Source organism: Rhipicephalus microplus, chromosome 6, assembly GCF_043290135.1.
Source record: "Rhipicephalus microplus isolate Deutch F79 chromosome 6, USDA_Rmic, whole genome shotgun sequence".
Taxonomy (NCBI): domain Eukaryota; kingdom Metazoa; phylum Arthropoda; class Arachnida; order Ixodida; family Ixodidae; genus Rhipicephalus; species Rhipicephalus microplus.
In genome coordinates, this window is record NC_134705.1 from 108,820,842 (window position 1) to 108,846,520 (window position 25,679).

The 25,679-nt window shown below is 43.9% G+C and overlaps 2 protein-coding genes across 11 annotated transcripts in view; one reads left to right on the forward strand and one right to left on the reverse strand.

The window, feature by feature from the left end:
• LOC142764862 (uncharacterized) overlaps nt 1-6,331 on the reverse strand; it is a 77,963-nt gene extending 71,632 nt beyond the window's left edge. Inside the window, exons 1-2 of the mRNA XM_075865399.1 lie at nt 6,058-6,331; nt 1,385-1,437 (exon numbers count right to left, since the gene is read on the reverse strand). The gene's annotated coding sequence lies outside the window, so the exon portion shown is untranslated. The remainder of the gene's footprint in view (nt 1-1,384; nt 1,438-6,057) is intronic.
• Nucleotides 1-25,679, forward strand: part of LOC142764860 (uncharacterized) — a 95,777-nt gene that overhangs the window by 63,929 nt on the left and 6,169 nt on the right. For all 10 annotated transcript variants that reach the window (XM_075865396.1, XM_075865397.1, XM_075865389.1 and 7 more), the window contains 2 exons: nt 7,362-7,409; nt 25,286-25,333. In XM_075865396.1, the coding sequence (XP_075721511.1) occupies nt 7,362-7,409; nt 25,286-25,333 (96 nt within the window). The remainder of the gene's footprint in view (nt 1-7,361; nt 7,410-25,285; nt 25,334-25,679) is intronic.

The following is a 25,679-nucleotide window of genomic DNA, read 5'->3' on the forward strand; positions in this document are numbered from 1 at the left end:
TACGACAAATTGTTTACGGGACTCCGAGTAGTTCAAGCTTTCCTGAAAAGCTCTTTTTTTCCCCACACCGAACCGCCAGTGCCAGGAGGGGCCGTCTGATCGGGAGGAATGCATTAGTGAACGGAAACATACACAGACCGCTGACATCAGAAAGGTGAAGGGGAGAGGGGGGAGAGAGATAAAGAGGGAAGTAGAGGGAAGAGTGCAGGAGGAAGTGGAAGGAAGAGTGGAAGGGGGGCACCCTAGGGGCGTCCACCATATATTATTTTTCTCTTCTTGTTCTTCTTTTTCTTCTTTTTCTTTCCTTTTTCTTTTTTTTATTTTTTTCCTTTCTCTTTTCTGTCTTTTTTTCCTCTTTTCTTGCCCTCTGATTTCAGATTGTATAAAGCTGAGCACCAACAAACTGCATCTTTAATCCTGATGAAGGCCAGACTCTAGGCCGAAGCGTCGAAATAAACCACGTTGTGACCGCTCACGGAGGATCTACTGGACTATATATATATATATATATATATATATATATATATATATATATATATATATATATATATATATTGCCAGTAATATCATTCATGTGAGCAGTGGCGTAGTAATCAGAACTGTGGCAGCTGCGACCGTTCAATTTATTTTTCACATATGGTTCAGTTTTATGTAAAAGTCATGTACGCCAATATTATGAGCAGGTTTCCACCTGCCTTTAATTTGTGTTTCATATACTTCGAAATATCATGAAAATAAGATGGTTTTTCGTTGCCTTGAGAGTCGCTTTTTCTGTTGACGCATGCATCTCAGAATCGCTGAAGATAGATTTAGGAATCCTAAAGAAAGTCATATTTGACATTCACTAGATTTTGGTGGTCCTGTCGAATGAGAGAGTTTAAGTCTCCAATGAAAAAAACGCATTGCATCTTAAGGTGTTGAAAACGATGCTTCTAGTAAACATCAGAAAGCAGTGGGATTCACCTAAGTTTATCGGTGAAACTTAAATCAAGACGAGAAAAAAGTGAACTCATTCCTCCGAGACTTATATACAGGGCAAACATCGTTATATAAAGCATCCACCGAGTTCTTTGTGCGGCAGTATGCGGATCACTGAAACATTCATCATGCACTATGCGCATACGCTAACGAGTGCGCAAGAACTACACTTCTGAAACAGTTTTTTTTGTACGGCCATGTCATTCTGTTCGTCTGCTCGTGGCACTAATCGTTGCTTCGGTTCCAGTTGTGCCATAGAACTTGGTTTATTTTCATTACGCGACACCAATAACTAGAGACCAATTCTTCTTTGTTTGAAACTGCGATGACTTATTTTCATAAAGAACTTCAATTCTGCTATTTGAGAAAACAGCCCAAGTCAGCTAAATGAAAATGTATCACTTACTTTTCTAACTGCTGTTTCAGACGATATAGGTCACCATTTTAGGATGTCTGCGCCTGCATATTAAAGAAATGTGAAGAAGTCAAAGACTACTTTGAGGAATTCAGACAATTGTTGACACACACCATACACAACGACAATGCACTAGTTTTGATTTACGTGCCGTCCCTACCCTTGGTCAAATATATATATCCTTCATGGACCATAGATTGTCTCAAATTTTGAGCGGGGGAGAGCGTTTGAAGTGCTTACGCATGTTGATGACTTCTCAGTTGCTTATTGAACAACAATGAACCAACGCGTGTTAGTTCATTGTTGAGGACTTTCTCTAAGACTTCCGCCACAGTGGAAACAAAGTCGTCTTTACGCATGAGCTGCACACGCTAACTAAATGAAGTTTGAATTATAATTATTAGGCCAGCGACGGATCAATCCAGCTGGAATGGCGAACAACGACCAAGGAAGGGATTGTTTTTAAATGGGTCAGCACGTTGTCAAACAGTTATATACAGTCTGTTTCGTAAGGCCATACCACCACACAATGCAGGGAAGCTTTTCCGACACTTGGGTAGACTGCATTTTATATTTATTTATTTATTTATTTATTGTACCCTCAGGGCCAGAGGCATTGAAGAGGGGAGTGGGTTTACAAAAAATGGATTCAGAAGGTGATTAAAGGGGAGTACAGGATACAACGTTTACTGAATAATCAATTTTAGCTGATAACAAAATTAAGACACAAAAGCAGAACAAAAGAGATCTAGTGTACATATTTTAAATAATCTTAGTATACAATTCTAGCTACAAAACACATCAGAACACGCAAGAACATAAAAAAACGAAAAAGGCACACGTCATAAGTAACCTCAGTTTACAATGTTTGTTAGTGCAGCGCGAAACAGCTGATAATCAGTAATCGCAGCAGTCGCTCCAGGAAGCTGGTTCCAGTCTTTGCTAGTGCGTGGGACAAAAGATTCTGAACACGTTCTTGTTTGGCATATCGGTATACCAACTTTGTGCGCATGATCGATGCGAGAGGACACGTAGGACGGTGAAAGAAAAAGATTAGCACGAAGGTGGGGGCTGTTATGGAAAATTTTATGAAAAAGGCACAGGCGAAAAAACTTACGACGAGAAGAAAGGGAAGTCAGCTGCAACGAGTTTTTCATAGCTGTAACGCTTGCTGTTCGATCGTAATCGTGTAGAATAAACCGGGCAGAGTTATTTTGGACCAGTTCGAGGGCTTTGATCAGATAAAGCATGCTGGGATCCCAAACTGAAGCAGCATAGTCTAATTTACTTCTAACCAAGTTCTTATACATCAGTAGTTTTAGAGAGGCAGGTGAAGAAGAAAAATTGCGACGAAGATAGCCTAACATACGGTTTGCATTGTTAATAATGTTGCTTATGTGAACGGACCAGGTCAGGCAAGAAGTAATGTGCACACCTAAGTACCGGTAGGATGAAACACAATCGAGTAGAACATTATTAAGATGGTACGAGGCGGGAGTGGTTGAAGTTCGACATACGCGTAAAACTTTACACTTTTTAATATTAAGGTTCATTAGCCGAAGACTGCACCAGTTTGAAACAGCGTTAAGGTCGTTTTGTAAAATACTAACATCGCTTGTGTCGTTAATTTCACGAAATATCACACAATCGTCAGCGAACAGGTGTATGTTTGATGAAACGCAATCAGTGAGGTCGTTGATGTAAATTAAAAATAAAAGGGGGCCCAGGACTGAGCCTTGGGGTACGCCCGAATTAACATAACATTCTGGGGAATTATATGAGTTGGCTGCAGCAAACTGTGTACGGCCTCACAAAAAGTGTTCCAGCCATTTGAACACATCACGATCAAGGTTAAGTTTGCTAAGCTTAAGGAGCAGAAGATTATGGGACACTTTCTCAAAGGCTTTTGCAAAATCTAAAAAAATACAGTCCGCTTTGGAGCGACGGTCAAGAATGCGGTGAAGCTGGTGTGTAAACGACAGTAATTGGGTTTCACATTAAAATCCCTTTCGAAAACCATGTTGTGCATCCGTGAAAAATAAATTGGATTCGAGAAACTTTACGATGCTTGTGTACAAGACATGCTCCAAGACTTTACAAGGAATGCTCGTAAGGGATATAGGGCGGTAATTTAAAGGAGATTCTTTGCTACCTGATTTGTGAACGGCGACCACCTTACCGATTTTCCACTGAATGGGTAGGGACCCGCTGTCAATGGATTGTTGAAAAAGTTTGGTAAGAAGAATTGCAGAATACGAGGCCGTACCTTGAAGAAATTTAGAAGTTATAGGATAAACACCAGGGCTTGAAGAGGGCTTAAGTGACTGTATTATTTTAGAAATTCCCAGAGTGTCAATAATAATTCAATTCATGAGTGGATAATCGTACAGCTTTGGGGAAGGAAGAGATGTACTGGAAGAAACCACAAAATTACTACAAGAAAACCTGTTCAGGACAACCGGACACTCATTGTCGGGAATGGATTCGCCATTATGGTCCAGAAGTTTAATTGACTCAGTCGTGCTTGGATTAATTACATGCCAAAAGCTTTGGGGATTGTTTAGAAGCAGGCTAAGTAAGGTACTCTGGAAAAAGTTGGATTTTGCATTTTTGACAGCGGATACATAGGAATTGTTAGCTACTTTGTATGCAACCCACCGAGCGTACGTGGGCAGCAGTTTCGCTTTACGGTAAAGGCGCTTCTTGCGGTTTGATAGACGTTTTAAGTAGGCATTGTAGCATGGAGCTCTGGCATGCGAAGAGATTTTGCGAAGCGGGATGTATTTGTTGGTTAGCTCGTCGACTTATCGCAGGAATAGGTTCCAGTTAGCTTCAACTGTACGGTTGTAGAAATTGTCTAGAAAAATGTCAAGAAAAGTGGACAGTTCAACGTTAATGGCATCGAAATTTGCTTTCTTATAATCACGAATTTGCTTAGTTGTCTTACGTGTTTCTAGAGCTGGTACTGAGATGTCGAAAGAAAGAAATTAATGATCAGATAAACCAGGTAAATATGTCCTGCACGAGGCAGAGTCGGGGCGTGAGGTAAGTACGAGGTCTAGTATTGTTGCTGTGCTGTTTGTTATTCTCGTCAGCTGGGTAACTAGTTGGGTAAGGGTGAAGGTTGAGCAAAGGTTCAGAAAGTCGCTAACTTGTGAGGAACTTGAATTAAACATGGGCGATTCGGAGGACCACATGATTTGAGGGAAATTAAAGTCACCTAATAAGAAAATCGGGTCGTTTGGCAGGCGAGTTACTACGGTATTAAGAACATCGTGTAAGGAGGCAGTAAAAGTTGGCGGGGCGTTAGGGGGGGCGATTACATGACGCAAAACGAATTTCTGGTGCACCACCTCAACACACGATAAGATAATTTCAACATCGGTTTCAACAGCAACCTGGTAAGAATTGTGTGCATTCAAAACAGCAAACATAACGCCACCGCCTTGGCGAAGGTTACGGTCACAACGGTAAATTGTGTAGCGGGACGCATCGTAAAAATTTCCGTGTTCCGAATGTTATTATTCAGCCAAGTTTCGGTTAACGCGATAACATTAGGTCTGCACGTGTCTACGATAGAGTTAAAAGAGTGAAGTTTATTAAGCACACTCCTGACGTTCGCAAGAAGTACAGATAAGCGTGACGGGGGCGGCAATCGCCCACATGTGTCTCTAGGTTTGCTGTTTGCGTAGCGTCTAGGCCGTTGTTTTGTGATGCTTTGCGTTGATGCGTTTCAGGGTGGGGAAAGTTACTCGTTTCTGTTACAGTATCGGTTAAAGAGTCATATACGTAGCATTGTTGGTTGACATACAGTTTCGTGTAGTGCAATTTGTATTTCGGGGATCCAGGTAGACCCTTAGCGAATTCAGACAGTTTCGTTCGTGCCTCACGAGTCGCAGGCGAAAAGTCTTCGGATACCAAAATACCGGATTCTTTATGTTTAGCGCGCGCTGATAATAACTTATCTCGGGTTTTAAAGGAACAAAATTTCATTATAATGGGGCGGGGTTTGGATGTAGATAGCGTCCCTATACGGTGAGCTCTTTCGACCTCTGAGGGGGGTATTTTGACGCCAAGTGCGGAGTGTAACGCGGCAATGCTTTCTCCTCCGCATCGTTCCACGTTTCTTTCGAATCTTATATACCATGAATAACGACGTTATTTTGTCTGGAGCGATCCTCTAAGTCATCCAACCGCGTCTGTAACATCTCTTGTTGGGACGTCAGATGGGCGGTGGAGCTCCTAATTGACACGATATCTTCCTGGAGTGCATTTAGGGTTTTCGATTCATGCTCCAAGGTTTCAAGGCGGGTGAATATATCTGAGAGACTAGTTTTTATAGTCTCCTGGTTATCTTTTATTGCTTTAGCATCCGTGGTTAGATTGGCTTGGCTCTCAGTTAGATGAATTGTTAGTTTGTTGATACCTTTGAGTATTTCAAGTATGGCGGCACTATGTACAGGAGTTTGTTCTTCACCTATGTCTGCGCTGGAACTGCGAAGAGTAGGAGGGCCAGGGTTAGTTTCTACGTCGCCTGAACAAAGCAACAGCAAACTCGCATCTAAGCATTCTTTCAAGATAATACACAGCTCACGTGGGCATGGGAGCACGACTAAGAAACGATTGTCACTTTTTTTAGCATGCAGTGGAGTATATGTACACACCTGTGGGGCGAAGAAGATCAACATGTTAGCCATGCTTTCACAGTGGCTGCTCCCATGCCCACTTAAAGCGGGGAAGGATTTCCGGAGCCTTAAGTAGTCTTTGGGTCCAGGGGTCGCTGTGGAGTCGGTGCACTTGTGCGCAGAAGTGAAGGGCAATGATGATGTCTCGATGATTGCGCGCGCAGAATTGTCTGGGAAGGCTGGTACCGTATCGGCGTCGGCACCGAGAAACAGGCACGAGGCAGGGCAGGGTGTTGCAATCAGCAGAGAAGCTGACAAGGTCAAAACAACCTGTGGGGCGAAGAAGATCAACATGTTAGCCATGCTTTCCCAGTGGCTGCTCCCTTGCCCACTGAAAGCGGGGAAGGATTTCCGGAGCCTTAAGTAGTCTTTGGGTCCAGGGGTCGCTGTGGAGTCGGTGCACTTGTGCGCAGAACTGAAGGGCAATGACGATATCTCGATGATTGCGCGCGCAGAATTGTCCGGGAAGGCTGGTACCGTATCGGCGTTGGCACCGAGAAACAGACACGAGGCAGGGCAGGGTGTTGCAATCAGCAGAGAAGCTGACAAGGTCAGAACAACCTGTGGGGCGAAGAAGATAAACATGTTAGCCATGCTTTCGCAGTGGCTGCTCCCATGCTCACTCAAGCGGCGTTCTCCTGCTCACTCCTACCATCACTAGCAGAGTGACTCCTTCAGAAGATGTATGGTGGAAAGCAGGAAAGAGAAGCCAGAAGTACTAGGACTGAGAGTATACATACAGTGTGTGTGCCACAACAAAAAAAAAACACGGCTAACTGACACTGGGTGCCCATCTTGTCATTGGTATCACACAAATTCACACAGTTGTAGCGGCACATCCTCTGTTAATTTAAACAAGGGGCATGCTTCCACTAACATATGATATCCCAGAAGAAATAAACATAAATCACCATGCCACTCAGGCAGTGCGCATAATACTCCTTAACATGAAACGCGATGCCATGAAACAATTACTATCGGTCTGCAAAACAGTGTTCTTACCTTTTCAGTTTGAATATTTATTGGGTTAGCCGCGACAATATTTCAACACGCTTTTGGGCCCTCTTTATTAGTACCTGTTATCACACAAAACAAATATTACTATTCCAGGTCTTCCAATATACAGCTAAATTCAAGCTATCCACAGAATTTGTCTTTATTGCAACGCTGACGAACATTCAATTACAATTGATTCAACAGAATAACAATTGTTGAGACACTATTTCATTGAACGCTTTCTTGCGCAGGGTTGATTTCTAATTTTCGTGTTGTCCTCTTTTCAGCCTGGGTCACCTGAGAATCCCGGAACTATCCAAGCTGGTCCATCACAGGCAAGTGTTTTATTGTTATTAAACTTAACTGATGTTCCCGGTTCAAGGTGTCTACTCCATCGCGGCTGTGCAACACATCACGACCACTGACTGCGGAGCAAAGGACGACAAAGATTCACGAACGCTCAAAGAAAGGCACATGTTCGAAAGAAAGTGAGAAGATTGAAGGGATTAAAATTTTGTCTACTCAGGGCACCAGCGTTAAGGCACGTGGAGCTGTCTTCTTCGAGAGGGCAGCTGGTTTTATTAGTGGTCCAGTGATTCCTACTCCCGCCTCCTAACTACAAAAAGAAGGATGAGGGGGAAACTGTGAAATGGGGCACGGTAGACAAAGATGGCCTGAGATGTCAAATTCCGCACGTAAAAAAAGAAGTTTGTGAAAGAATTCGTTGACCGCTACTATACTGCGTAACGCGACATATAAGTGCAGCTTTGTGTAGGTGTACAACCAAGACGATTCAAAGTTCCGGCTATTAGCAGATGTTTTTTTATTGCTTAGCGCGTATTGCTCTACATTTGTATCCACACTCCTCCTGACAGCCTTTTCAAAGCTGGCAGTAATTCGCAAATAAATAAACGACATTCGTGGCACATTGCCACAGAAACTACCAGCGCTGCAGTGCGAGGTAGAGCACATTGTGCATTCGAGGAGCGCTGAACTAAGCGAAATGCCAGCAGCTCCGTTAGGACAAGGGAAGCCGACGACAGTGCATGTGCCAGCTCTTCATACGCACGAGCTCTGCCGAGGGGCCAACGCACATGGCTGAGAAAGAACCCAGCGCTATCTCGTTTATCTCCTCAATCGTTCTATTGGTAACGACAACACCAACCACGCCGACAGCGAGGCCACTGAAAGCAGGAACGGTTGCCTAAAACTGCTTTCCATACATAACCGCTAAGGCAGGATGGACTATTCGAGTTGCAGGCTATAAGACAAATAGGTGTAGCTAAGTGATAGTATTAAGAAATGTCTGCCCTGGTCTAAGGAGACAGAAAATGGCAGTGTACCTTTATAATTATTGTAATAATGACCTTCAGTTGAGTCAGTTGGTCTATCAACGTTAAAATAAACGTAGTGCTAAAAGTTGCTATGCGTGAAACACAAAAATACAAACAGACAAAGTCAAGTTGTACTGTCAACGCATGATACCACTCTGTTTCTCTTCAATATACAGGATGTCCCAGCCATCACGCAGCGCCATTAAAGAAAAAAAGAACATCGTTACGCAAAGCAGGTCTTCTGCATATTATTCGCAGTATACTATAGTAGCCACTGTTATGTTAAGCGCCAATGTGAGATAATTTGTCCTAATTATAATAGTATCTCCAAGAGTACTCGTAACTCAATGAAGACGAGGCAGATGTGGTTCTGAAGCATTGACATATGCCAGTGGTGATTTCAACAACGTACTGATTGCGAGCTTATTTTTTTCGATTAATATACAAAGCCTGCATAATATGAAAAGAGCTGCGTGATAACATTGGTGCGTGCACTAAAAAGCAGCGTCCTCAAACTGGCTTACTGAGAGGTAGCCCGCGTAAATTAAAAAAAAACACATGTGGATAGAAAAAACGTTACATTATACCCATAAAGTGATTGATAGCGATTGATTCAGGAAATAAATTTCGTAAACTATGAACCTTTCGAACATTCACTCAATTATCCTACAAAGACGTGATACCCGGGAGTGTGGTGTGAATTCATGTATCTGACGTAGGAAGGCAGTGACTTGTAGTAGAAGCTGAGAAGGAAGAAGTCAGAATGGAATAAACATGGGGTATGAGCCAGGCTACGTCTCCCAGTCACCATAGCGTTGTCACACGAGTCGGCAGGATGAAGACCTGGTGGCCAGTTCATCAACCAGCCATCGTCATCGATCATCTCAGCCAGATGCAGTGACCGAACGTGGACCACACAAGTACATCCCATTTCTAAACCAAGACCAGCATCATAACAGCACCATCAGACGACCTTCACACCCCCAAGTACACTGAAACAGCGGACGACGGACCCGCACAGGACTGGTTTAACCTGTTCGAGCTCAACGCCACTGCTGCATCCTGGTCGCAACGAGGGATCATCACCAACTTCACTGACTACATCTTAGGTGAGGCATTCAAATTTTACCTCACCTACACCTTCGAGAACGATGAGTCTTGGAAAAAGATCAAAGAAGAATTGATCACCCGTTTTAAAAAATACGTTGAAGACCTGTCCATCCATCATTAGTTGAAGGCTTTTCAACTCACCCATCACAGTTACGCGAAGTGTTGCCGGAGTGAGTGTATTTCCCAAACAAAACTTCAGAGTAAATATTCCACCATTGTACCATCATATGACTCGTTCGAATACACGTCACGCATTACAACACTGATTAGGGACATCCACACCGCAGCAGACAAGGCAATGCTATCGTATGCCGATAGTAATGTAGACTATTTTGCCAAAAGAGCGAACTAACAGTTGGTTTTTCATGGGCGATTAAATCGTAATTTCCAATGTGTTTACGGCACCATAACACTCCAGATGTTACTGAACAACCCGAATTACTTGATGCTTCCTGTCGCACACACGGTCCACCCGGCTTCGGATGTATGGCGGCAATTACGCGTGACCAGTTCAGGAATCCACAAAATGCCTGCCCACTTCCTGATGTTTAAGACCAGAGTCTTTCAAAAGACGTACTCAGCTCAATTACGCAGAAAAACGAAAAACAAACGTCATCAGAAGCACCTCAAGCTACGTCTGCTGTGCTCTCATTTTCAAGTGATAACACACATGTGAGTCGGAACACTACAGCAGTATTGAATCCACCAAAGCCGGCGCATTTTGAACTGGCAGAAACATTAACAATGTATGATGACACACAATGATCTCGGAAGCTTTTCTCTCAGTCTGCCACGCCGCTTTTATCTCAGAAAAATCCCTGCAGTACAGTATCGACTACCTACTATCTACTGATCGCATCACCATGCAAAAAAAAAACAGACTCCTAATCCTGAAAGATGCCCATCTGACCAACTTTCGCTATAAAACGAGCAATTTCAACAAGGGCAACTCCACGAACCCTAGGAAACACAACAGCTACTCGAACAAGAACAACGATCAAGTGAAACCTCCTCACGAGTACACTTGTGGCTTAAAGGTCATCAGAGGCAAAAGAAATTAAAGAAGCAAAGACAAAGTAAATGTTTCAGATATCTTTCCAAAAAGCCACGTCGACAACATTTTCTGCACCAGTTCTCAAGGCCATGTCTCCGGTTCAACAAACTAAGAGAATGCCACAGAAAGTTACGAAAGAGACATGAAGCTACCACGTATACAACGGAGAAAAAAAGACATCGTCCCATCAGCCTTGGTTTTCACGCACGCCGACTAGAAGCAAAGGTCTATTGCAACGACTGCGCTGGATCAATGCCAATGACATCTGTCAATCCAATCTTACACAGATTTCAAGCCTTGTTCGTTCCTCACAAGACCTCAAGTCGTGTCATCATCAGTGCAGATGTACAGGGCGGCGTTATGCTATCCCGGGCGCAACAGCCAGCCTCGTCCACCAGAGCTACCCTAGATATCACCGGACTGCTGCCCTGTGCTTTGAAGCTTTTGTACAAGTCAAGAAACTTCCTTTTGAAATCGAACTACTGCGTATTTTGACATTCTTCACTTATTGTTTTTGTTGTTTTTTATTGTAACGCACGCATTGTTTCGGGGGGAAGGGGGAATCCTGTGACGTAGGAAGGCAGCGAGTTGTAGTAGAAGCCGAGAAGGAAGAAGTCAGAGTGGAATAAACATGGGTGGCCCTGCTTATAAAACAAAGCTTCTAGTTGTCTTGGAGCGAAAAGCACTGCGAACGTGCCTGGGACTCCCTAGGTTTGTGGCTATCAACGTACTGAACCAGGGAGCGCACCTGTCTACATACTTTGTCGATTTCGCATTTTGACCGTACAAGCATTTTGTGTTAAATTTATAGCTTACCGGCAAGAAGATCTCAATATGCTTTTATCGCAAACCCAGACGCCTTCTTTTTTGTTCATTGGCCATGGTTGCACACACCTCAGATAATGTTTGTACAAAATAATCTACAAAGTATAAACATGAACATTAGAAATGTATTTGAGACTAATGACTCGAATTGTCATGTTATTATTCAGTATTATGATATTGTTACGTGAGTAACGAGACAAAGTATTGCGAATATATTCGAAAAATATATTTGCAAGAGCGGTTGCAGCACTGGCCAGTCTGGCTCCGAGCTCGAGCAGCCAGCGAGCCTCATCTTCTTCGTCGGGCGCACACGCGCATTCGCACTATGGTTTGTGGCAGCCTACAGGTAGCATATAACCCCCGTCGGCAAAGGCGCCGTCTCGGCGCATCTAGATGTCAAGATCATTGGGCGAGTGGTACTGCTTCAGGCGTGCGACGTGTACGATGTCGCTGGCCCTAGGGGTGGATGAAGACGGCGAGGCAGCAGGAGTGATTTCATAAGTGACGGGAGTCACCTCACGAAGCACTCTGTAGGGCCCTGTGTACCGAGAGAGCAGCTTGTCAGACAGGCCAACGTGCCTGGTCGGAGACCACAGCAGAACCAACGAACCGGGCGAAAAGTGCACATCGCGGTGTCGTTGGTCGTACCGACGCCGTTGGTTTGCTTGGGAGGTCAGAAGGCGAGCACGAGCGGTTTCGCGTGCGTGGGCGGCCCGGCTGATGGCGTCCAGAGCATATTGTGAAGTTGGAGCTGCTGGTAACGGAATCGTCGTATCGAGGGGTAATGTGGGTTCGCGGCCGAACAGCAAGAAAAAAGGGGAGTAACCAGCCGTGTCGTGGCGCGAAGAATTGTAGGCAAATGTCACGTATGGTAAAGCGATGTCCCAGTCAGAGTGATCTGAGGAAACGTACTTTGCAAGCATGTCAGTTAGGGTTCGGTTCAGGCGTTCTGTGAGGCCATTTGTTTGCGGATGGTACGACGTAGTGAGCTTGTGGCGTGTTGCACAAGAGCGTAGAATGTCCGCTATGACTTTCGATAGAAATGTGCGGCCTCGGTCCGTGAGCAGCTGGCGTGGAGCACCATGTTGCAAGATCACGTCGTGTAGAAGAAAATCGGCGACGTCAGTGGCGCAACTTGTTGGAAGGGCGCGTGTGATTGCGTAGCGTGTGGCGTAGTCTGTGGCCACAGCTATCCACCTGTTGCCAGCAGAAGACAGAGGAAAAGGGCCGAGTAAGTCCAAGCCGACGCGAAAGAAAGGTTCAGTAGAAATATCGATTGGTTGAAGGCGCCCAGCTGGAAGCGTCGATGGTGTTTTGCGGCGCTGACATTCCTCACACGCCGCGACGTATCTTCTGACGGACCGTGCCAGACCTGGCCAATAGACCTGGCCAATAGAAGACCTGGCCAATATTCCTCAAAAACGCCAAGTTAAAATATGTCAAATTTTAAATAACCTATTATTAGATTACTAGGACCATGTAGAAACTTAAAATATAATAGCCACAGATGCTTCACTAAATAATCAAAAGGCAGGTGTAGGCATTGCCTCTGATTCACTTGACTGGTCCTTTTCAGTGAGACTGCCTGATTTTACTCCAGTTTTTGAAGCGGTGCTCGCGGCGATTAGTTTAGCTCTTCAAAAACTTCCGTTAAATCAAAACAACGCAGTCATAATGACGGATTCTCTGTCAGTTTGTGCAGCTCTGACAGCTTCAGAGAACTCTCGAATTCTAAGGACATTCAAAACATTAGTGTCCTCGCAGTTGAGACTCCTGAGGTTACTATGGGATCCGGGACTCTGTGGATTAAGAATAAATAAATTGGCCGATTCCTTAACACGAGCAGCACTTGATAGCCCAGATTTATCCATACTGCCAGATGTTGAATATATTACAGCAATAAGATATCGAAAATCAGCAATCTTCACTGAACGATAGAAAAAGTAACTACATGGACAGAATATAACCACCTCAAGTTTCCATGGCGACCCCACTGGAGCTAGTCCAGAAAGCTCGAAGCTTTAATTACTACATTTTGATGTCGTGTCCCTCCCCCCTAAACCTGTATCTACACAGAGCTGTTCAGAAAACACCACCCTTCTGCACATTCTGCGGAAAAATAGAATCAGTAGAACATTATTTTTTGTATTGTCAACGATACGCTATACTTCGTAAAAGGTTACTAGTTATTCTATTTCTGAAGATAGGCGTTAAAGTGACGGCGGAAACTGCACTAAACTTTGGTGCATCAGTTTTAGGAAATTGTCACAGGCATGCTTTCAATGCAGTTTTCGATTATATTCAGGCAACCAAGCGTATACCTTTGTGATCTTCAATCAAATAGTTCTTATTTATTACTCCCCCCCAAAAATTCTAAAAAGCAAAGTGAAGCAAACGAAGCTGAGTGGTAATCACAACACCTGAAATTTCAAAAATTACTCAACTTGACTTTTCTATTCTTTTCTCGTTTGCTCTCTTTTTATGTGGTTTTTCTTACATAAGTCGTATTATAATGCAAATTCATAACACATAGTTAAAATGATCGCAGAAAAACTGCACTACGCTTTCTTGGCCAATCCCCCTGAGTGGGAATGGGCCGTCAGTCTAGGGAAACAAACAAAGAAACAAACAATAAACAAGGCGTATGAGCTAGGCCACGTCTCCTTGTCATCATAGCGTCACAAGTACACACTATATACGCAATGTTTTATTATTTCCTTGCTGATGCAGCATATTTACTACATACGTGATGATTTAGCTACTTATATCCGATCTTGCGGACCACAAGGGTTCCCCTGGTCATTGTTATTTAAGTGACCTGAAGCTCGAGAGAATTCGCTTTGAGTATAACGGCCTTGTCCATGAAAAACAAAGCCAGAGGATTGTGAACTATTGGGCGTACTAGAAAATTCCAGAACGTCATGGCCTTTCAAGTTAGGTTAACTCATGTTGTGCTCCGGCTTGTTGCTGGAAGAGCATTGACAGAGTTTTACGCCTGTGGCCCTCATCTGAGGGTGCGCTTGTTGCCGAGCCATGCTAGTTCGACTGCGCTAGGCCTCACCGATTTTGTCGCCTCGGTGCTGGTGCTGGCGTCTCACTTCAGTTTTGCGAGTTTTTGCAACAGGGTCTTAACGGCGAGCCTTCGCTTCTTAGCTTTCGTGGTGGAAGCTGAATAGCAGCACCGAAGCACACTGTAGAATTTTCTATGAGATAAGAAGCGCGCCTACGAGCGCTATACATAGGCGCGGCCATCTAATGATGTCCTGTCAAGGCACTTTTGGGCGGGTGTACGTCACCAGCCCGCGTTTGCAGTACTGCCGCGTGAGAGAACTGCGCATGAGCAGTACATAACGTATCGATTTCAGAAATGCGCGCGCGCGTCCGTAAAAAGATGCTGCGTACGTAACGCAACGCTTATTACGTTACGTTCTCGCGAGACTTCGATGAAACCAGAACGAGAGTATATGTTGGCAGCAATGGCATTTGACGCAGACAGCAAATGCGGACCTGATGCAAGGCATGTGTATTTCACAATGAAAGCCGTTGTTTTCATGCCAGACAAAGTAAAATCATGCGACGCATTCCGGCATCCTGATAATTGAGAAGAAATCACTTGGCGTTTCACGAAAATCCTCAAAAATGGCCTTTGATAGGTGGTGTGCGGGAATGCGTCTTTTTCTGTCAGGTCTCTCGGCGAGCGAACCCGTAAATAAAGTTTCACCTTGGTACGTACTTTTATTTATAGTGCAACATATCACACCTTCGATGTCGTGCGAGCTCTCACACATTGAATGTGCTGGTAATACATCATAAGGTCTTCAATACCTAAAACATGAAAACTTTCTGCGGGGTACGTAAGTCTCATCCGCAGCAGTGGTTGATACATCGCTGGGGTCGATCCAGTGTGGCCACGCCCGATCCGACGTCGTTTGTACATTGCGCACCAAAGCTCAAAACAGCAAATGGGAACATGTGCATTTGGTGCATTCAGGAACCATGCTAAAAATCTACATAGCGAATGCCACGGCCTGGCTTGTAAGCTGGTGGCCCTTATCCTGGCAGCCGTGTTTCGTGCAGGTCACAGGAGCCACGTTATTCCTGGGACGTCGGTAGTGGGACCAAGCATAATTCTAACGTCGGTGGCACTGATAAGCATTACAAACCCTTGCATCTCACATACCATCTATTTGAGTGAAACGCATCATGGTACGTTAAACTAAAGGTGTTGTCGCACACTACACCTGCCACGTACGCAACGTATTTTCACAGCGTACGCAGCTTCTCTGGCGACCAACTAAAAGTGTCAAAACCATAGAACATGCACTAAGAGTAGACTGCCGTTTAAGTGGCATCGTCCACGTGAGCCCTTGAGCCCTTTTGGAATCAACACCGGGAGAGCACGCATGGGCATGAAGCGAGAGCAACGAGAACTAGCCCGGGTGGTGCAACAGCGAGAGACGGATCGATGTCACATAGAAAAATATTTTCAGGTCTGCTCGCGTCACTTGTTTTGCTCGAACGAGCGCCCGCACAGAGGGCTTTGAATTTATTGTCACCGTCGTCTCCCGTAGAAATATAAGGCGTTTCCGGCAAGTTTTGCATGCTTAACTGCTTTATTCTGCCTTTTGCGACAAAGAAGGTTCTGGTTTAAGTAAAGCATTGCCCTTGAAAACGCTTAGAGATATATCTGTAAGAGCAAAATTTGGTAGCCCAACAAAGTGACAAAATATTCAAAGTAAAATTTGTGCAATCGTTTTTATTTACACACACATGTACATGCGCGCGCACACACACTACGTGCCGAAAAACTGTTCCCATTTATTGGCGAAATTTCTGCAGACCCATTTGTATTCTCTCTAGCCTTTGAGACACATAGATATTGACACATGAGACACATAGCTGCAACAAGTATAATATTCAGCTTATTACCCCCACAAGTATATTATTCAGCACAATATTAGAGTGCTGACCGTTGCAAGAGGAAACAAAACCTTTGGTTCGGCAACACCTTTTGTGACCGAAACAAAGAGCAGTGTTTACTTGTTTGATCTCTTCTTTCTAGCACTGCTGCGTAGTCGCTCAAATAACTTGGGTCCCAAGAAAAGTGTTAGTTCTGCGTCTATAATAAACCGTGTAGCCCCTTTGGGAACTTCTATGGCACCACCGGTGTTTGTATTGACATATTTGCTAGTGTTTCTTGGCTATTCAAGCTTGAACTAGAGCTCGCACATCTGGAAACCATTTAAGAAAGCGCTTTACTGTAGGCGTTTACAGGCGTCTAAATTTCAAGGAAACATATTAGGCCAAGATTCTGGCGAGACTAGCACAAATTTATAACACCCAATAACATTGTTAAAACACCGGCAATGAAATACTATGCACAAAACCGATGCACAAAGCAATGCAGAAGCGATCTTTCCTGTTTTTTCACAACCTAGTAAACAGAGATAATGCAACAAGTACGTGGTGCTAGTCGCCAGTAGCCAAATGTTTACCGAAAAAAAGGTTGTTCTAAAAATGTACATACTGCCACACACGTGTATAATTATATTGCCAGGGCTTACGTTAACAAGTCACAAGCTCACCTGCCGCGTTTACTTTAGAGCAACAACGTAATATGGTGAATAAGGTGACTTTGGGACGACTTTTCAATATTTAGTACGAGCACACGTACCTTCAGGTATTGAACAAAACGGATGTCGACGTCAGCTAGACGAGCGACACGCTCCCATTTGGTTCTTCGGTTCTTCTTAGGAAAGGAGAACACTCGCAACTTCGGTTCATTTCCGCGACAGTTCAACACACCACATCGCCCAACTGTTCGTATTTGCAACCGTACAAATTGTGAATATGAGTAAACGAAGCGCCACACATATGAGCGCTGCAGTTCAAGGACACAGAAAAAACGGTCTTCTCGAGTCGCCAACAAGCACTCGGGCACGCCACGGGAACGTTCTTCAGGCTGGCAATGCATATCTGTCGAGCAACGAGAGCAAGCCTAGGCGCGTCTGTGCAGCGAAACACGGTGGTCTAAAGCAAAGTGACGTCAGCACCTCGATGAAACGGTTAGCAGGCCTGAAATTATCTAGGTGGCATTGGACTAACCGCCCGAATAATGAGCGAACCCCTAAAAAGAACAGGTCACGGTATCTGCCACTTCCCGTCCAGACAGTGCCACACAGTTTACACAGTAAGGCAGTAATAACAAAGTGTGCTGTCAGCGCTTCGATGAAAACTATTGGCCGTGAAATAAGGGCAATGATAGTGACGTACAACTGGCCAGAAGGAATTCCTGAAAAATTGCTACGCATGTTGTTGGCACTCCATCTGTGCCTTTGCTAATATTGGTTGGTTGGTTGGATCCTCATCAGCTTCGCGCAACCCACCCAGGGGGACAGGCTATGAATAGGATGGTGTCTTGCTATTTAAAATAATTCACTTCTTGAAGGAAATGATTCAATTAATTCTTTATTACAGGTAATAAAGTTGTAGGATTTCAAAAAAGAACAAAAATTGAAAAGAATGACGTAAGAAACACACTCAAACAAACGCCTATGCTTAAATCAACTGAATTTAGCTACCTTTATCATCCCATTCTTACTGTCCTAAAAAATTTAAAGCAGTGAAAACGCTGTCGCTAAGACAATTACAAATGCACCAAGTGAAAAGAATCACCGGAATTGACTAGGTTAGGTCCTACTTTAGTAGGGGTTCTTCTAGAAGTCGTTTTCTTTGACTTTTGAATCTTCGGCAGGACAAAAAATTGTGCTCCAAAGATTCACTCTCATTACAGTGAAGCCATAAAAGCGACGGTGCCGGAGCCGACCCGTGAAGCTAAAAGATCATTAAGAGAAGTCGGAAATGCAGCCTTGTGACTATTTGCTTTGTTGTTGATGAACACCGCCTATTTTTACAAGGGAATTAGGGAATTTTCGGTGTGGGTAGTCTGATGAAAATAAAGAAGATATTTCGAAGTTATAGAGAGTTGTACGTTTATCAAAACGTGCTGCTGTGATATATTCAGACGTAGGCAAGATAGGCCGAACAGGACCATCCAGGGGAGATATAGCTTGCGCATCTGCATGCTCATTGAGAGCTAGACCTCAATGACCTGATACCCTTACTTGTCGAACTAGTCGCACATTTTCTGGAATGAGCAAGTAGTATGTTTCTAAAGTACGCGAAAAGCTTGGCGCGCTTAAGGCAGCACAGACAAAAAGACAGTCTGTTAGAACAACCACCGCTGATAGACTTTGCGGCAATAGTGTGATTCTAGGACTATTGCCAGAAGCTCAGCTTGGTAAACAGCGGTAAAGACGGGTAATCAAATCGAGAAAGCCTAATCTAGAGAGGCTGAAATGATTCCTACACCTGCCTTCCCTTAACAAACGAAAGCGTCAGTCGCTATCACAATGGATGCTTCTAGATTGGACATTTAGATACTGATGTGGTATATTTTTAGCATTCTTGAGATATAAATTATCAAATTCAATCCTAATTGCATGTAGAGTGTTGAGTACAAGTACCTTCCAATGGTTAACTCTTAAAAGCTCTAAAAGTTTCTGTCAAAAAATAACTTGAGGGCACCGCAGCTTGTGGAACGCTGCAAATGGTAACGAAAAAAAGCTGAGTGGTTGCTTGCAATAATATAATTTTAGGGCACTGCTTTTTTGTGGGTCAGAGCATGATCACGTCTCATTTATAAACTTCGCAAGATGTGTTTCTTTATCAGAAAAAAGTAGCTCTGAATTAGTATGTTGTCGAATGTTGCAAAGCCAGATGTCATTCTAGCAGGCTTGCGATTGCCTAAATGACAATTTATAATTTGGTGATTATTTTGGAGTTACAAATAACTTTAGGAATAACTACTTAAAAAATAATAAGCTGTTGCTACACTATATTGAGAAAAATACCTACTACGTCTGCGTCACAGGGCGCCATTCCTTTTCCTTAAAATCATGCAGCATCATAGCGGGGACACTATGTGAAAAAGGGACGTACGAAGTTTTGCGGAGCACTCAGGCGTTTCTGGCACATACGCGAAACCTCTCCACGTCATGCTCAAACGACAGCATTGCTGAGGAAAAGGGGTGACAAGGTTTGCGTTCACGCTCGTGCTGCTGTGATAGACCAGAGGTGGCAAGAGGGTACACAAATCGCTCAAACGTGACAAGCCAATGCTGCAGACATACGCTGCGTGGACGATGTAAAAGTGAGAGCCCCATGAAGCTCTCGGCGCTGAGTTTTCACAACAAGGAATTGGGAACCACCCGCTGGCAGTGCGCTCCTCTACACTTGCGGCGGCCGAAGCTACTCAAGGGTGACCAAAACTGAAATTTCATTTTTCGCGCACAGGACACACTTGCGATTTTCAACAAACGTCGCAGGTGAGGAGAACGAACAAAAGAAAAGAACGAAAACAAGTTATACGTATACCAACGGCGAAAGAAGAAAAAGAAAGGAAGTAGCATTTCATGGCCTCAGCGCTAATTTCACTAATGTACCAACAAAACGTCATACATCAGGTTGAGTCTGTTAGGCACTTGGGGGTAACCTACACCGAAACACTTAACCTGAGCCCCTACACAGAAAACATGGCTGCTAAAGGAGGTACGTGCCGTAGGGATGCTGTGCAGCCTCAATAAATATAGTACCGGTTTGCGTAGAGAAGTGCTCGTCATAAATCTCGTGATATACTGCATGTACATTGGACCGATAACAGAATTCGGCTGTGTTTTGTTTTCTGGCGCGCCTGCCTATAAAGTTCGACCACTGATTCTGTTAGAACGCGAATCGGTACGCTTATTCTTAGGGGTACCTAAATATATTGCGAACAATATCTTATATGAAGAATGCCACCTGCCTTCTCTTATCAAAAGGTTTCATATTCTAACAGTACAAACATTCCTAAAAATCTACGCATCACCTCAGAGGAGGTCCAGAATGTGTTCATCAACCAGCAGGCCTCATTTTGCAACCACTAATGATCCAATATTGGGTACCCAGAAGTTATTTTTACGCAGCAACTTTTGAACACCTTAACAGTAATTCTCAGGGAAATACTTGTACACTGTTGATGGAATTAAAATTGAATTTGATGATTATATCCCGAGAATGCGGAAAATTTGTATATAAATGGCATTTTGGAAGATCGTTTGGCCAATCTATAAACATCGATTGTGATAGTGACTGACGCTTCAGTTTACGAAGAGAAGGCAGGCGTAGGAATTGTATCATCCTCTCTAGGTTGGGCTTTCTCAATTTGATTACCTGACTTTACCCCTATTTACCAAGCTGAGCTGCTGGAAATAGTTCTAGCATTGCGTAAATTGTCCAAAGGTCTATCAGCAGTGGTTGTTCTAACAGACTGTTTCTGTGTCTGTTTCAACTTCTCGCGTACCTTTGTAGCTAGTTCGTCTAGTTTGGATACCAGGTCATAGAGGTTTAGCTCTCAATGAGCAGGCAGATGCACTAGCTGTATGTTCCCTTGATAGTGCTGTTCTACCTATTCTGCCTACATGTTAATATACCACAGCAGCACACTTTGAAAAACGTACAATGGTCAATAACTTCCAAAAAAAATCTCCTTTATTTTTATCAGACTATTCACAGCTAAAGTTTCCTTGGAAGAACAAGTGGCGTTCATCAAGAAAGGGGGAAATGTTGATTACAAGGCTGCATTGTCCAGTCTCTTCATTGAACTTTTACCTTCACAGGTCGGGTCTGGCACAGTTGCGTTTATGGCTTCACTGTAATGAGAGTGAATCTTTAAAGCACTTCTTTTTGTCATGCCGAAAAAGTCAAACGAAAAGATTACTGGAAGAACTCCAACGAAAGATGCACTTAAAGTTGTCACTTCTGGTGATTCTCTCTTATGGCGCACTCGCGTTTGTTTTTAGCCACAGGACCATTTTTACCAGTGTTAAAAATTCCTACGAGAGTTTAAGGAATGCAGTGCTAAACGTAAATGAATTCAGTTGTTTTTCGCGTAGATGTTTTTTTTGTTATTGTGCGTTTAGTATAGCATCTTTTTTAAAGTTTTTGTTTGTTTTGAAATCCTCCAGCTTTAAACTTTTACCTGTACTACCTAATGAATTCATCCCTTTTCCTGAAAAAGTGAATTAGTTTGAAACGCAATGCACAGTCCGATTCATGGCCTATCCCCTTGGGTGGGTTGCAAGAAGTTTTTGAGGAACCAATCAATTAACCCTACCTGTCGGTTCAAAAAGTGATCAAAACGTCACTGTGTGCTGTATGTTTTAGTAGTCTCGGTAGTGGTTCGTTTTTAAAGACGATAGTCTTTCTTGGGGACGTTCGACGCAAAAATTTTGGTCTGCCTGCCTGCCTGCCTGCCTGCCTGCCTGCCTGCCTGCCTGCCTGCCCGCCTGCCTGCCTGCCTGTCTGTCTGTCTGTCTGTCTGTCTGTCTGTCTGTCTGTCTGTCTGTCTGTTCTTTTGTCTGTTTGTCCACTCTTAACGGCACCGGGTACTTGAAATGGCCAACCCCATCCACAGCGCCCACCAATATTGCTTAATTTAGCATTCGTACTTGTGCATTTGTGAACTAAAAAGCAATTATTGCGCCTTTCTGGGGCACCATAACAACACGCATATAATCAGCATGTGCTTCTTTTATTAGAAATGGCATGCTTAAGTAATTTATGGACCATAGCGCTTATCACGCTGCGCTGACCATGCAAACCTTGCACGAAAAGGTGAGTGTTTCCAACGCTTTGCTAAGACGAGATGGTTGTAGCACCTACCCGTAACATTGCGTTCTACACCTTCTTTCCTCTGAGACGGGTGCGCACACCCGTCTCAGAGCCACCCTTATTGCAAAAACAGCGTGATGCCAGTACGTTTTTTGGCACTGGTACATGCTGGAGACGCTGGTACACGCTTGTAATCACTGGCCCTTCGCGGGGCGCACTGGGAAAGAGCTGTGTCGCACTGGTAGGGGCAATGGCTCTACCACTGTGATGCTGGTGCGCACTGCGAAGCGCTGGAAGCGCTGGAAGTTTCACTGGCAAGCGCTGATAAATACTGGAGCAGGTACTGTTTCTACCAGCGCATTGGCAGCGTGTATTTATTGTAGCGTGTGCCGTGATTTGTTTCGGTGTCGCTGAATACAAAACGCTTGATTAGACGGCAGGGGGACATGCTACTCCCACAGATGCCGAGCATACGTATTTTTTTAACAGATACTGAGCATACGTAAGCGGTCTTACCCAGTGCCCGGCTCAGCGAGCATTAAACCTGTCAAGCCAGCTGCGTTGGTATATATGTTACCGGCTCTCCTCGCTTCGTGTACACACAACTTCAAAGTGTGAGAATAACTGTGAAGTATAGTTTAGACATCCATGAACCTATATCAACAATTTCATCTTGTGTCGATTGTCGCAGAAGGAGCGCTGACGATTGATCGTCGCGCCTTCAGCTACGCAGGCTGCCACCGAAAGCTGCCGGCCGCACTTAGCCGGTACTTCTCCGTCTAATATGTAACAACACGGAATTTTCAGTTGGTAATTTAGTACGCCTTCGTGAACTGACTCCCTGGCATAAGTTTTCAGTGGATTGCATTGGTAATTCTATGAGTGTTTTTTTTTATTTCTCGGTATTGATATAACTGCATATATGTACACTGGCAGTCCCACTGTTTACTGCCAGTGGAGGACAGAAAAACGGCTCTCGCTCGCCATCGCCACTCCGTGGATGCATATCTGGCATTGATTGACTTTCCACTTACTTCAGGTACAGTTTAGGTAACAGTTTGAAATATTGTGAAGCTCAAATGCAGAAACTTCAAGCATCGCAACTCAGCTGCTTCGAAAGCAGCCTTACCCAGTGCCCCGTACCAGCGAGGCCTATCATGCCACTCGCGTAGGTGTACCTTCTGCCGGCGCTTTTTACTTTTCGTAGACACAATTCTAAAGTGTAAAAATGACTGTAAAGTTCAGTTTAGACATCTCTGAACCTAAATTGACCATTTATCTGCACAAGGAGCGGCGACGATCGATGTGCCGTGCTTTCAGCAACGTAGGCTGTCACCGAAAGGCTACTTCTGAGCGCAGGGGCCGGTACCTCTCTGACTCGTACGTAAGAACACGCAATTTTGAGTTGGCACTTTGGTACGCGTTAGTGAACTTACATAGTGGTATGCTTTTTCAGCGGATTGCATTAGTCATTTCTTCGACGGTTTCTTAGTTGCAGGTATCGATATAACTGCAAATATGTATTTTGGCACGCCAGATGTGTACTGTTACATCGTCGCTTGCGTGAAAGAAAATACTCAATATTGACTCGTGTCCGTGGATATCTACCAAACAATACATGTAAATCATCTGCACTTGTTGAGCAGTAGCAAGTGCTAGAAACGACTATAAAAGGAAAAAAAGAGTATCGGCAGCAACAGCTGGCAGTCTGTGGCTGCTCCTCCAGTCAATTTGAGATTTTGCAGAGTTAAGATGCAGATGCTTCAAAGAACTTTGAGCTCTTGCTAATATCTGCACGTCATGCGGTGCCCGGAAGCCGTTCGTCAATGTCGAATCAAGACGCAATTGTTATTTGGGAAGGAATATCGTGTCAGTCTAGACTGTGTGACTTGTAAACATGGTTGAAGGCGCGTTATTCGGATGACTAGTCATTTTACAAACACCTTGAGCATGTTCTGGCAAGGCGTAGTGGGTAGCGTGCTCGGTTAGAGATCATGAGGTAGCAAGTTCAAATCCCGTCAAGAGGTCTTATATTTTTAATGTTTATTTTAAAACCTTTTATTGTTAATGCGCGTTATTTTACTTATATATTTATTTATTTATGGTGAATAGGCACCCCCATTTTATCCCTGGGAAGCCATTTTGCACAGAATACTGGGACGCTGCCACTCCAGCGTCCCAGTACCTGCGCTGGGAGGCGTTGGTACCAGCGCCATACTGGGCCCATAAACAGGCATGGCGCTGGACGCTGGTACCCAGTAGCGCTGGTTTTTGCAATAGTGTCGCGCTTCGTTTTCTAACAAAACTGCCAGGTGGCGCTCAAGCCTCACATGTGGCATGACTTGATGCGCTCGTTCACCTCCGCTGTACGCTAGAGACACTCTAACGCCGCGTCTCCAGAATACCATTCACCAATTTTCTTGTGCAGAACATTTATTAAATGTTTTGTTTACTCTCTCCATACGCAAGACTAAAGTGTTTTGACGAAATTTGCAGATTAACATGCAGATACGGGGCCAATATCTGGAGCTGCTGCTTGAGCCAGCTAGTTTGCGTGGAAGAAGTACGTTTGGATTAAAAGATAGTGGGTGTTATAGCCTAAAGTCACAGTAAATGTGATTGCTTGCATGATCTTGAGGCAAAAGGTTACGCGAGGAGCCGATACTTCTCGCATCGAAACCGGCTGGCTAGCCGAGGTTTACGGCGTGCCACAATTATTCTTCAAATTTTTCTGGATTTTTTTGCTCCATGATACCATCTTATAAATATTCGACTTAACAAGCACACATGCGTAAATGCTAGAATTATACGTCACGACTGCACGGCCAGGCAGTCACCCAAGAATAGGCCTCAAATAAGTATAATATTATCTCTAATGTAACCGAATGCCGCAGTTTGAGAAGAAAAGGACCAAAAACAAGATGGTGATTTCAACATTGTTTTAAGTAATCAATACGAGCACGTTCTTTTGGAGTCGAGACAAACAAGTGCATGCTGACACAGTAAACTAAGTAATTGTAGATAATTCAACAATTGCTCTGGACCGATATTCACAACGTAAACCAACGTAACATGTGTGACTAGCTTTAGGAAGCCTTTTTCTACAGCTTAGTGTTAAGTTGCATGTACTTCTGAACTGTTTTTGCCTTTTTTCGTTGCCATTTCATCCTCCTTTCAGCAATGGTTGGCGTCTGCATTCCACCGGGGCTTCATTCCTAGAGAAAGGGCAAGTTTTTCATTCTCTAGCAATGTACAACGTCCCTTTCATTGAAAAAAATGTACTAATTTATCGATTTATGTCTTGGGTACATAATCAAAGTATAAGTTATTGCATATCACAAACTGCGTACGTATACCTAAAACAGACAAACAAAACACTATCATAGTACTACAAAGCTAATGATGCAGCAAAAAAAAATAATGCATTGCAGCTGTAGGAAAAAATAAAAGTTTTTTCTTTTCTCTACCAAAAGGGCTGCTGGGTTGTTCACACTAAACCTCATTTTCTTTGGTCTCCGCGACCAATAGAGGCTGATAACCTTCTATATATAGCAGTATGAATGTATCAGAAT